The sequence below is a fragment of the Gadus chalcogrammus genome, chromosome 10 (assembly GCF_026213295.1).
Source record: "Gadus chalcogrammus isolate NIFS_2021 chromosome 10, NIFS_Gcha_1.0, whole genome shotgun sequence".
Classification (NCBI taxonomy): domain Eukaryota; kingdom Metazoa; phylum Chordata; class Actinopteri; order Gadiformes; family Gadidae; genus Gadus; species Gadus chalcogrammus.
Genome location: NC_079421.1, coordinates 917,810 through 930,207, shown reverse-complemented (window position 1 = coordinate 930,207; position 12,398 = coordinate 917,810). Strand labels below are relative to the sequence as shown.

The window sequence follows — 12,398 nt, the reverse complement described above, 5'->3', positions numbered from 1 at the left end:
GGGGACAGGACTGGGGATAAGGTACAGACTGCTGGGCGGGGGGACAGGACTGGGGATAAGGTACAGACTGCGGGGGGGGGACTGGACTGGGGATAAGGTACAGACTGCTGGGCGGGGGGACAGGACTGGGGATAAGGTACAGAGTGGGGGGGGGGCAAGATAGGAATATTTTTAGGAATAAAAAAAAAATTAAGTCTGTAGAATTTTTTACCATCCCCGCCAATTGTTCTCTGTCCCCGGTCAACAATTGCTCTCCCCCCCTCAACAATTGTCCACCCCCCCCCCTTCAACAAATGCTCTTCCACCCCCCCCCCCCCATCAGGCCCATCAGTACCTCTTGTATACAGGGCCCAGAATTTGGTGCTACGGCCCTGCTGCTGGGCCAGTCTGTCAAGCCTCTCTTGAATACGGCACACAGCAATGCCATGGATGGTTTTTTGCGTCATGGTTGATAGAAAATAGTACACAGTCACACAAGTCATAATGTTCCTCTCAAAGTGCACCAGATTGATGCATTCTAGGTTCAAAGGTACCAAACTTTCTTCAGGGGGAGCCAACCCGGGACCCCCTAAGGACTGGGGTTCCCTCCACAGTTCCTCAACATTCTGTGAGAAACACTGCTTCAGGGATGACCTATATAAGCAGGCATACTTATGTATGACTGGATGATGGATTGATAGGTTTTGATACTTTGACTTTGTCCTGTCAGTGCGGCTCTCACCACTCAAACATTCAAACACAATGACGACGGTGCTGCAGCGAGCCGCTTCCTATTGGCGCTAGGGGCGGCAATTGATCCGCGTAAAAGCTGCGCCGGTGTGTAGCCACCTTCAGGGTCATGTTTTAGGGTTTGGTATTTGGTTCTATGGTTTGGCAGACCTGTAGAAGTAGTGGGAAGAACTATTACAGCCATGAGATTCATACAGCTCTCATTTTATAGGAGGCTAGGCCATATATGTCTCCACCAGCTAACAAGACAGAAGGGTAAACAACTGATTTAGGGATGGCTAATAACTTGAAATGGTCCTAACCATCTATCTTGCAAAACAAAGAATGCCTATGTTTCTCGAATGCAATTAATTGTGTGATTACAATACATTTCCACACGTTTGAAATAAGTATTGATGCTTTACTGACAACTTAAGCAACACACCGTTAAGCTGTAGCGTTACATCTCCCCTCTAGCATTGATGCGCTGAGTGTGGTTTCACCTGCTGTGTGTTGGGAACCGGTTTCATCCTGCAACTTTTGGAAGAAACCAATATGATAAGGAAGGAGGGTGGGTGACTTTCTTTTAGCCATTTATTCTGTTTAATATTTTTAGATATTATTTATTTATTTTTTCTCTCTAAATACTAGGTCTTTACTTAGCTATTTCTTATAGAAAATAATACGTTTGACTCATTATAAAATTATAACAATAACTAATCCAAAAATAGTAATAAAATAAATTCGGATCGGGGCAGGATACTTATTATTCGAAGCCCGGGTCTATCAACGCCAATTAAGACTGCCACCGATAAATATCAGTAAACGTTCCTAAAAATAGTTATATCGGCATGTAATGGGTGCTATCAGGCTACTGAGATTGCACACATTGCGCCGGTGGCGGACTAACTGACGTTATTTGGCTCAGAGGCTGTAGTTTTCAAGCTCCAAGGGTCCGAACGTACAGCAGGCGTTACCTATCGCCGTTCCTGACCAATGAGATACTGTCCCTATTGTACGTCTCGACTAATGATTGGACATTCACTGATCGAGGGACCGCCCACTATGCGCTCGGATCCTTGGGCCTATGGACTACCCCTGAATAAGCACGGGTGTATGTTCCGCTACGGAAGACATTTTGAGTTGTTTGCGCTGCTCTGTTGTCTGAACAGCAGGGGTTGGGTGTTGCTGGAAAGCTAATCTTGTTCACGTCGACGCGACAGCTGAGTGTACACAGAGCAAAGGGGAAATCGGATTCAAACGTGACTTCTATTTATTTGCAATCATCGTATCCAGTGAGCCGCAGAACGCCAGCCGAGTCCTAGATGCTAGCTAGTTAGCATTACCTAGCTGGCCTACCCTCTTCCTCCTCGACACTCGGTCCCTTCACACACACACAATGGCTTTAAAACGAATTAATAAGGTAACGTGGTGTTTGTTTGTTTTTACCCTAACACATTTACACCTCTTCATCCAAAACACAATACGCACTTGTTGATTCATTTATGTGCTAAAACCAGGATTTGCGGCCGCTATATCATTCGTCAACGCTGTGCTGGAGCTAACACTAGCCTAGTTAGCCTTGCATCATTCCGACCAAATTTTTGTAATAATTATAAATGAATCTAGGTGGACCGTAGACACGGCATTAATACACAACGGTAGCGTCCAGTCGCGTTGTCACGGTAGTATGTGTTGAGATGGTGTGTTAATGTAATTCTGAAGTCATTACGGCGCGGCCACTGCAGCGCTTCATCCCACACAATAGTCCACTTTACTGACCTCACCGTCAAGGCCCTGTGTGGATCCCTACACGTCTTCTGATTATCACAGAACCCTATCTCGCTTTTCCCTGCCTACACGGCATCGTTTGAGTTGGCATCCAGTAAACCATCTTTCTATTAATAATCTATGTCTACTTTTGATGTTTCACTTTCCCTTCTGTAATGCAGTGGAGGTCGACGCATTACACAGGTCGCACAGACCACATCCCAGAAACACCGGGCCCGTGTTTATGCCTGCCCTTTTTTCAGTTCTAACTGAAGCTATAGCAGAAATGCGATATGACAGCAGAAAGACTGTCACATACCAACACACAACTTTCATTTGGGGTTTCTGGAGACTGAAATCCAAACCCTGGCATGGCAAGTGTCTTCTGTCCTGTTCGGCCTCTTCTCCCTTCCCCAATATGCCTGTGGGGTAAAAATAGCCCTCCACATTAATGCCTGCATATTTACAATGTTCCAGGGAGCCAAAACTACGCAAGTTTTATGCGTTTCATTTTTCATTATTACTTGTTACGTCACGTGGTCATTGAATGTACTGAAACGACTCCTTAAGATGATTTGAGGGAGGGTCGTTTGCAAAGATTTAAATACAGGACAGAGCTACTTACTCACCTGCTCCATGGTATAACTCCCATCTTAATCCCGTGGAGTATTTGATTTAATTTGCATTTCTTTCTTTTTCTTATATTTGTAAAAGACTGAAACACTAAATGTGGTTGCCCTCCACTGAGTGTGTTTAAATCACTTCTTAGTTCTGGTCCTGACTCCTGCAAGAAAAATGGAGGTATATGTTATGTGGCGTTATTCCTGTATAAGCCAGATGTATTTGGAGGACGGTATCTCTTAAGGTAACCAGAGTTTCGTCCCTCTCATTCCCTGACGACACCAACAAACATTGGCTGTTATCATTGTCTACATGATGGTCCAACTTGTTTGACTTGTTTCAGGTTATTTTTCCTTTGTGCAGTATCGTAAGTCGTTGAACTGATACAAGGAGGAAGCGAGGTTCTGTTCTGCAAACGTAACCGTTTCACTTGTTGCTTAAAGACCAATCTCTAGGTTTTTGGCGGAGGGTTTTCAACAGTTGTGGTTGAGTTCATCTTGGTTCTCGGGCATTTTAATGTGTGACTTGGAATCCGACATTGTCTGATTTCCGGGTAAGAGACTGCCAAAGTCCATCATCGGAACAAAAATAGGTTTTATTAATTTAGTATTGGGAGGGAATCGACTAACTTTATCTGATCTAGGTGTTGAGTTAGAATTATTGAATTGGCAGCATCCATTTTAAAGCACTTCCAAAATGTTAGTCACTTGAAATAGGATTAATTAATTTTAGTTGCCTACATTTTACTTTGCGGCTACCAAAAATGCATCGTCATTGTCACATGTAATGTCACATAATTGGTTGCATTGTGTTGCTCTGGCCAGCGGAGGGCAGGGAGTGCCACTATCAACAGTTTGTGGAGGGTCAACACAGACCATAAAATTCCCCTAGATTGTATAATGTGATGGCATTACACGATTAAACAAGACGATACATATTGTACCTAGCCACACAGACTAAACGGCCACAAGAAAGCAGCTACTACGAGATATGATTTAGTGGTTGCGTTGCTGCGGACATAGTAGCATGGTTCCATGGATGTGGACGCTCTACTGGTGTCGTGTAGCAACATATCGTAGAATGTGTGCTTGTTTTCATATTTGAGGCTGATGGTGGATAGGATGCCAATATCGGACACTGGGTGTCCTTTTGCTGTGTTTATGGATTTGCGTAAAGAATTCATCTGACTATCCATGATATGCTGTTTGTACAGCACATCTGAGAAAGCCTGCTTTGCGTATGTGTAACTCTATTGATACATCTCTGGCAAAGCTTTTCTCAGGATACGTTGTAAACCCTCAATGTCCATCCTCTCAGCCTTGATAGAAATCAGCCTTGAGAAATCAGCTCATCTGGTCTACCATATTTTCCTCTTTCTTGGATGTAAGGTCTGTGTGATGGAAAGGGTTATTGCAATAATATAGAGCTTTCCTCCTTCCCCCTGAAACAGCATAGGCAATACTTTAAAGAAAATGTCATCCAAAAAGGCATGTCCAACACCAAGAAAGTCATCTTTGATTTGAGTGTAAGACTAAACAGGTTAGTCTTGCATTTATCACAAACCGTCGGTCTGTGATGAAGGCGTTGCACCTTGCTGTCGTTGTTTTGGTCGCGTTACATGGAGACTCTGGAAACCATTTTGTTTCCTATTTGAATAGCTACCGGCTTTGCATGTCGCAGTCCTGGTGACAAAGGGCGGCCTTAACATAAGGCCATGCTAGATAATGTCCGTGTGAGCCTTACCAAGGCTGTGAACGGTGAGCCGTGGCAGTGTCCACCCAGACCTGTAGTCCATCTATAGTTTTTGAGGTGTGCAGTACTGGCCGATCGACATCACTCCTGGTCATACAGGGGGCCCTTGGAAAATAGTCATTCAGAACGTTCTGGATCCTTCTACTTCTGTTCTATTGTTTAGAAAAATGTATGGTTTGAGGTCCTGAATTGTTGGTTTGATGTGCAGCACATGTTGGTGGACTGGAGGCAGCCCGCGCTGACGAGGCTGTGATAGACAGTTCAGTGATCTAGTGTTCTCTGGTCTGGAATAGGACGGCATATTTAGCATTTACAATTCAATTATCGATTTAATGATTGAGATACAAAAAAACGTATGCCTTTTTCTCAGTTTAAGTTTTATTCAAACAATTCCAGCACCCCATTTGGTAAGTATAATATTAAATCTTGTAGCACAGACAAACAGAATAAAAAAACAAGCCTCTCGCTCAAAAAGGCTGTTTTTGTCTGCATGTCCTTATTCACAAAATGGGGCTGCCAAAGAAACTGTCAAATGGGGCGCAATCACTGCTTTTGCTAACCCATTTTTTATGGATTGTTACCTTGAACGTACCATGTTGGGTGGCATGTTTAATAGGTAAAATTCTTTAGTGATAAATCATTAACATCCGTAGTCTGGAATGTTCTGCGGTGATGAACGAGTTGATCAAGATTTTTCACTCTTCTGCCATTCTTCATATGATCCCTTGCCCCACTGTAGTATGTGTGTGTGTGAAGAGTCTTTGATTTTGTGCGTATGAAGTTGTGATGCTATAAGAATATTGTTTCAGGTGCCTTTGTTGCACCTGACGGTGACGTGCATTGGTTGACGGTGTGTCTGTGTTTCCTGTCCTCCAGGAGCTCAGTGATCTGTCCAGAGACCCTCCTGCGCAGTGCTCTGCAGGCCCAGTGGGGGATGACTGTAAGTCCACATTACTTTTCTAAGTCACACAATACAAATCAATGGTGACAGCATAAATAAGTACAAGAGCAGTTGTATCGATTGATCCATTTATATAACAAAGTCATGGTTCTTACAAGCCCTTTTCACAGCTAATCATCAAAGACTCAATTGATATGATTTGACTCCCACTGTAATATCAGTTCATTGCAAGCCCCAAGTTTCTTATTAATGATAATATTGGGTTGTACACTTTTTCCCTTTTTTCTCCCAAGTGTTTCACTGGCAAGCTACTATTATGGGGCCTGTAAGTATACATTAAACTAACCCGGTATCCAATGTGCAGATTGATGAGCTGTTGAAGGTGGGGACTGATGATCTGCTGCTGTTCTTTCCCCCCTGCAGAATGACAGTCCCTACCAGGGCGGAGTATTTTTCCTCACTATTCATTTCCCCACAGATTATCCTTTTAAACCACCCAAGGTAGGTCTCCTGCGTCGTGTCTCTAGGGGCTCGGTCACACCGTTCCATGACACCTTTGTGATCAGATCTCGTCAGCGCTAAGCGGCCACCATGACCGGCTCATGCGAAAGGCTCATGCACGCCTACCCGACGAGCACCCGCTCAGATCTGGTTGTGTATTTGATTTGTATGGGTCACTTCCTGTATCCTAGTGGTCCACCACCACTCACGTATTCCCTTTGTTCAGCCCACCGATGTATTGGTATCCGCCACGGCAACAAGTGTCATCGAGTCCTTCAGCAAGAATATATGGCTGAAGAGTGCTCATTTCCTATCTATTCATCGTTCTACGGGCCATTAGTATTCAAACCCAGCAAGACTGTTTGAAGTAGGCTAGATGATTATTTTGCACAACATTGTAGGCTGGAATGTGTCATACACGCTACAATGACTGGTTCTACAGCAGCTGAGACTTCACTTTATTCTTTTGTTACACAAATGCCGGTCACCCTGGGGGAATGTAAGGGAGGTACGATGGTATGAAACAATGAATTCCCCCCAACGATACCTCCTTACGCAGTAACCTTTAAGTGGTATGTGGTAGCGGCATGACCCACCGCCAAGTCAACATGAAACGGGATTTAACGGCGGTGTAACAAAATGTGGATCCAAGTCGCTAGTTCATCTTCGTGTAAGTGTTTTGGAAGTCCTAGTAGACTGATGTAATACACAGGAGCTATTTAGGATGGAAAACGAAGGAGCTTTGGCAGTTTCCAACGATTTGTGCGAGGCTGCCATTCACGTCGCATATGGATTGTTTCTGCTGATTGTGGCCAAAATCTCCCTCAAAAGCAGTCCTGCGTAAATAAATGGGTGCCATCAAAGCCCATTGATTTGTTTAGTGGTCTGAACGCAGGAGGGGTACGTGTCCACGCTCCCAGAGTGATCTAAGTTTAACATTAGGACTTGATGGGCCAGTTGACAAGTCTTATACATCTAGGTGGTCTGGGTCATTGTGTGTATCTGATTTCAGTGTAGTGTTGATGCATTCCAGCCATATCCAATTGGATAACCAAAGAGGCAATTAAAACCATGCCACATTATACCAGGAACGTATTTAAATGATTGCTGGGTACAAGACCTGATCACATGTCTGGCTTAAGTTCACATTCCAGTGTTGGGTGTGGCTGCATCCTCTATGAGATCTGATCACAACATGCGCATAGACACCAAGGGTAACCGAGCCCTTGTACATTGCATTATTACTCTTAGTGTGTGTTTTTCATCCGTAATCAATCTGATAATTTACAAATCCTTCTCTTTGACAGGTGGCCTTCACTACAAGAATTTATCACCCAAATATAAACAGTAACGGCAGCATCTGCTTGGATATATTGAGATCCCAGTGGTCCCCAGCATTAACTATCTCTAAAGGTAAACCTTCTCCAGCCCTTCTCTCTCACCTTCTCTACACTATGTTCAGGCGACCTATGCAGATGCCATTTTGTTCACTATTAACTTGAGTCACTTCATCCGTACCACCGCTGGGGAAAAGACCATGTCAAAAACAAATGGGCTTGGTTTAACGAGTTCCTGAAGCCAGTGGTCGATATTTAGCTGAGGGCTTCCTGAAATTCGGCCAATCCTTTAGATATTTATGTTGCCTCCCTAGGTGCAATCGTGGTTTATGTTAAGTTATTGATAGGTCCTAGGATGTTAATGGATGTTTGCCTCTCTTCTCTTGCAGTCCTTTTGTCCATTTGTTCTCTGTTATGTGACCCCAACCCTGATGATCCACTAGTGCCAGAGATCGCCCGTATCTACAAGACAGACCTCAACAAGTACGTTCTCCCTCCATAATGCGGCGCAGGGTCCCCTCAAACCCACAAACGCACTAAGACACAAATATTGGACTGCTATTAGGCTAGATTTGTGCTTAATAATGGGACTACAATTTACGTTTCAGTTGTAAACAAAGGCTATTTTAGCTTTATGTTTCCATATCGTCATAATGAACGCAAACCTTGAAAGGCCATATAGCTACCGATGCAGCTACTAACTTACACATTTTTTCTTCTTGCCAGTTAACAAAGAAAACGCATGCTTTACAGGGAATGCTCATGTTGTAGGTGTGTGTTCACGTGCACTGTAGTAATCAGATTGTGTTTATGTACACTTTGCTACTGTGGTAGCAAGAAACCAATTTGGACTAGCCGAAGAAGTCCTTCAAAGTGCATCTAATTTCCAAAAAGTGGCGTGTAAATAATGGCTATATTACAAAAATTTGGAGGAATGATTTTTATCAGGTTATATCAGGTTTATAAGGTTGTCACCATAGAAGCAATGTTATTTGCAGGCTTTATAAGAGGGGAGAACATGATATTTGTTGGTTATTGTTTGTTCAAAGTTAAGCTAGCTCCCTTTCACAAATCGCTACCAAAATCTTTTGGCTGAAGAGAAAGTGGGGTTCACTAAAATCTGGAAGTGCATGTAGAAGGGTAATATAAAACAGTAAACCAATCCTCGGCATGACCTGACCCACATTCCCTATTACAAAATGGTCACTTATGAACGGTCATGTCCACTTGAGTCACAAGAGGGCGGTAGAGTCACCCTCAAGCCTGTCCTGCTCGCCACTCCCCCCAGGTATAATAAACTGGCCCGAGAGTGGACAGAAAAGTACGCCATGCTGTGAGGGTAAGGCCCCATGCTCGGCCCTGTGTGATTGTTTCAGACCCCTCTGCAGTGACGAGAGCCTTCTTCTCTGTACTAATCTAGCCTGGTTGTGGCTTTACCAAAACCTGCCTGGGCCTGGCTTTACAAAAACCTGCCCGTCTAGGAGGCTGAGCTTGCTATGTTGTCCTCAAAGACTTAAATGCTTGTTTGTTGGTTTTTCCTAATTTGATATTCTTGTGATTGGGGTTTTGTGAAGTGTTTGGCTGGTGCCGATGAGCACGAAGCATGGGCTAATACTGGAGCGGTGGGTGGGATCCAGCATCTCCAAGTTTGGGAAACATGCTCATGGTCTCAATGCCGTTTTTGTACGTTTCAGTATTTGCTGTAAGTTAAGGAGGTGTTGTGGTCATGGTTTGGAGCCTATAAGTAGCAACTTGCAGAGCACCTTGTTTGTGTCCTTGTTTGTCTCGTGGAAACATTTTAGTGCTGGGTGATCTATGATGTCCTCAAAGGCAGCAGTTCTTGGATAAGTCCAATTGTGAACCAATTACTCTGTTGTATCACATTGAAATGTTACAAGTCATGATTCCAGCCACACCTTTCCTAAGATGAGCAAAAATGTTATGCTGCGTCATTTTGATTGTTGATCTAGCAAATTGTCAAGATTCGTTTGGTCATTATCTCGCAAGTAATAGTAATTCAGATGTGGTATGGACCCTATTTTACTGCCAAATATGTTGATTAAGAAATGAAACCTTATACTGACTCCTGCTAGTGTCCATTCAGATGTATGCTGACAGAGCAGCCCACCAGTTGGTAAGGCCCTCAGAGTAGGGTGGTTAAGTGATCCATCATACTGCGCCCACATTGCCACAGTCGTTTTTGCCAGCTGGCAGGTTGCTCTTTATAGTGAAAGTGATTTTCCCCGATGCTCCTCGACCACATCTGAGCTTTGTGGTTTTCTGTCCTCAGGTACAACAAGACAGCTCGGGAATGGACCCAGAAGTATGCCATGTGATTCCTGGTCCCCCCCCCTCCCCCCTCTACTTCCTCATAGCTGGAATAAACTGTCAATTACTGTTCGTTTTTTGCCCATTTGGCCACACCCCCTCATTAAAAAATGCATCTTTAATTTGTGCCCCTGCCCTGAACAGCCCGATCTCACCCCACCTGCCCGCGGCCAAATGCATTTCGAAACACCTTCATCTGCACTTCTGTGCTTCCTTAAAGAAGCCAAGCTGTACCAGGAGCATGTACCTGTTTAAAAAAAGAAAAGACGCAACAATGACAGCCCCCCCCCCCTCCCACCCTCATAAACGAGCAGTCACTCCGAACTGACGAGACAGTGTCAACTCCAACTCCACCCTCACCCCTCCATGCCATGCTTTAAAACAAACACTGGGTGTCTCAACGCCATTTCAGCCCTGGATCTCTAGATCTCGCTCTCTTACTCTCTCTCTCCCTTCCTCTCTCTCTCTCTGTCTCTCTCTCTCTCTTTAGACCAGACCAGCCCGGAAGGCTGTTCATAATATCAACACCTAACTGTAAAAAAAATATAAACGAAAAAAGACAAAAAGGCGACTGTTTTGAATGGAGAACTGCTAAATACGACAAATAAATCCACCTGCAGGGTAACATGATTAAAAAAAATAAAAAATAAAATGGAAAAAGAAAGCAATGCATGTGGAAGCTCAAAGTGGTGACTGCTGCTCAGGATGGTCTCCAAGGTGAACGGCACACTTGTCTGCTTTTAAGGTTGAAATTTTCCCTTATTTTTTTCTTTTTGCTTCCTGGTTGTATTTTTTTTGTTTTGTTTATTGTTCTCCCGGGGGGGTTTGTTTTTAGATCGGAGAGCCATTAGTTTATCCGTCATCCTCAACACTGTCTTTTTTTTTTTTTTTGTTGCACTGAATACATTTTATTCAAAGCTCTCCAAGGCTGATTGGTCAACTAATAGCTCTGCTATGTGATGTTTTTTTTTCTCAATAAAGTTGAACAAATTGCACATCCGCTTTTCCTGTGGTTTATACTTGCACCTCGCCCTTCATTTGTAAGATGACAGCATGAGCCTCGACCGGTACTCCTGATCCAGTGCATCAGCATTGTCCCTCACAGAAATGTAGCTTCAGTGCAAAAGCCTGGATCTTTGAACCCGCCTTTTGGCCTTTTTGGTCTCTCTTGTCCAGCTTCGGGAAGGATACAGTGTAGCTTTGATCATCTTGTGTATTTGTCTGAGTTAGCTCAGCAAACTCCGCCATAGGCACTGTATCCTGGAGGAGTCCTTTGCATTTTTCTAATGCTGCTAGTCTCGTTTCAAATAAAGCCACTGTCTGTTGCAGTTTGGTGTAGTCTGTGCATTTCCCAGTCTCCGTGCCTGAGATATCCGAGTACAGAGGCATGTTGACGATAGGAAAGTCCAAGGCTTTTTCTGCGGTCTGATCCGGGAGTCATAAAAAGTGCCAAAATGTATTGTTGAATCGAGCGATTGAGGACGACGGAAACAAACTTAAGTATTATGATCCCGAAATAGAATAAAATAAAGTGGATCTGAACGATGAATGAAGTAGTTTTTTTCCAATGCCTAGAGGAGCTTTGGGAAACATGACCTCTCTCTGCTGCCTCTTGTCACTCAACTGTTTTTTAGTTTTGGGGTGCTGGTCACTTGGCAGTCATATCAGGCATTTATCAGTTATTTGCTCCCATTACTATGATCTGAGAAGACTTGTAGCCTACAAAAAAGTATCCACAAATATAAGTTCTGTGTTAGAATTTCTGATATGGGGAGGCTGTTTGTACATCTTTGCTGCTGAAAAACGTGCATTACTTGTTCCAGATTTAAAGCTTTCATTTTTTTTCTGTGATTTGCAAAATACACACCCCTCCAAACTGCAGCACTACTTCTATGTCACTTTGTCCCATATGTAAAATAAGAATTATGTTAAATGTACATCCTAAATCAAAATACGTTTAATATATAAATCTAAATGCTAAATCTTGTATCCAAATCTTCAATCTAAATTCTAAATCCATACAACAGAAATGCTGATTCTCTTATGTAAAAATACTATTAGTAGCGACTTATTCTCACACTGCTTCCGCATCAGTCGACTGTTTCTTTTCTTCCTTTCCTGCCCAATCCAAGTGATGCCTTCCCGATAAATGACGTATGTTTGTATGGTTTGTGGATTTAGATATCAGATTTAGCATTTTGATTTAGATATAAAATGTAGATTTAGATTTAGATTTAGCTTCAGATATACGAATGAGATTTAGGATTTCGATTGAACATATAATTCAGATTTTATATGTGACAAAGTGACACGCAAATGCATTGCATTTTGGAGGGTTGTTTAGTTGCTAAATCTGCGAAAATGTCAGCAAAGCACAAGCTAAATCAGGAACAAGAGAATCATGTTTCTGTGCAGTAAAAGTTAAAAGCTGCACCCTATAGTCTGAAGAGGGGTGGGGGAGGGCAGTGAGGTCCAGAGGG

The 12,398-nt window shown here is 43.2% G+C and overlaps 1 protein-coding gene across 2 annotated transcripts; it reads left to right on the top strand.

Moving 5' to 3' along the window:
- Nucleotides 1–1,793: 1,793 nt before the first annotated feature.
- On the top strand, nt 1,794–12,323 carry LOC130390821 (ubiquitin-conjugating enzyme E2 D3-like). Of its 2 annotated transcripts, XM_056600973.1 has the most exons (8): nt 1,794–2,131; nt 5,728–5,791; nt 6,046–6,077; nt 6,176–6,253; nt 7,561–7,666; nt 7,980–8,073; nt 8,879–8,929; nt 9,881–12,323. In XM_056600973.1, exons 1-7 carry the CDS (start codon nt 2,108–2,110, stop codon nt 8,925–8,927), a joined length of 447 nt encoding a protein of 148 aa, XP_056456948.1. In that variant the 5' UTR covers nt 1,794–2,107; the 3' UTR covers nt 8,928–8,929; nt 9,881–12,323. The 2 variants fall into 2 exon arrangements, with proteins under 2 accessions (XP_056456948.1, XP_056456949.1); XM_056600974.1 differs by lacking the exon at nt 8,879–8,929 and having other exon boundaries at nt 9,881–12,321.
- Nucleotides 12,324–12,398: the final 75 nt, after the last annotated feature.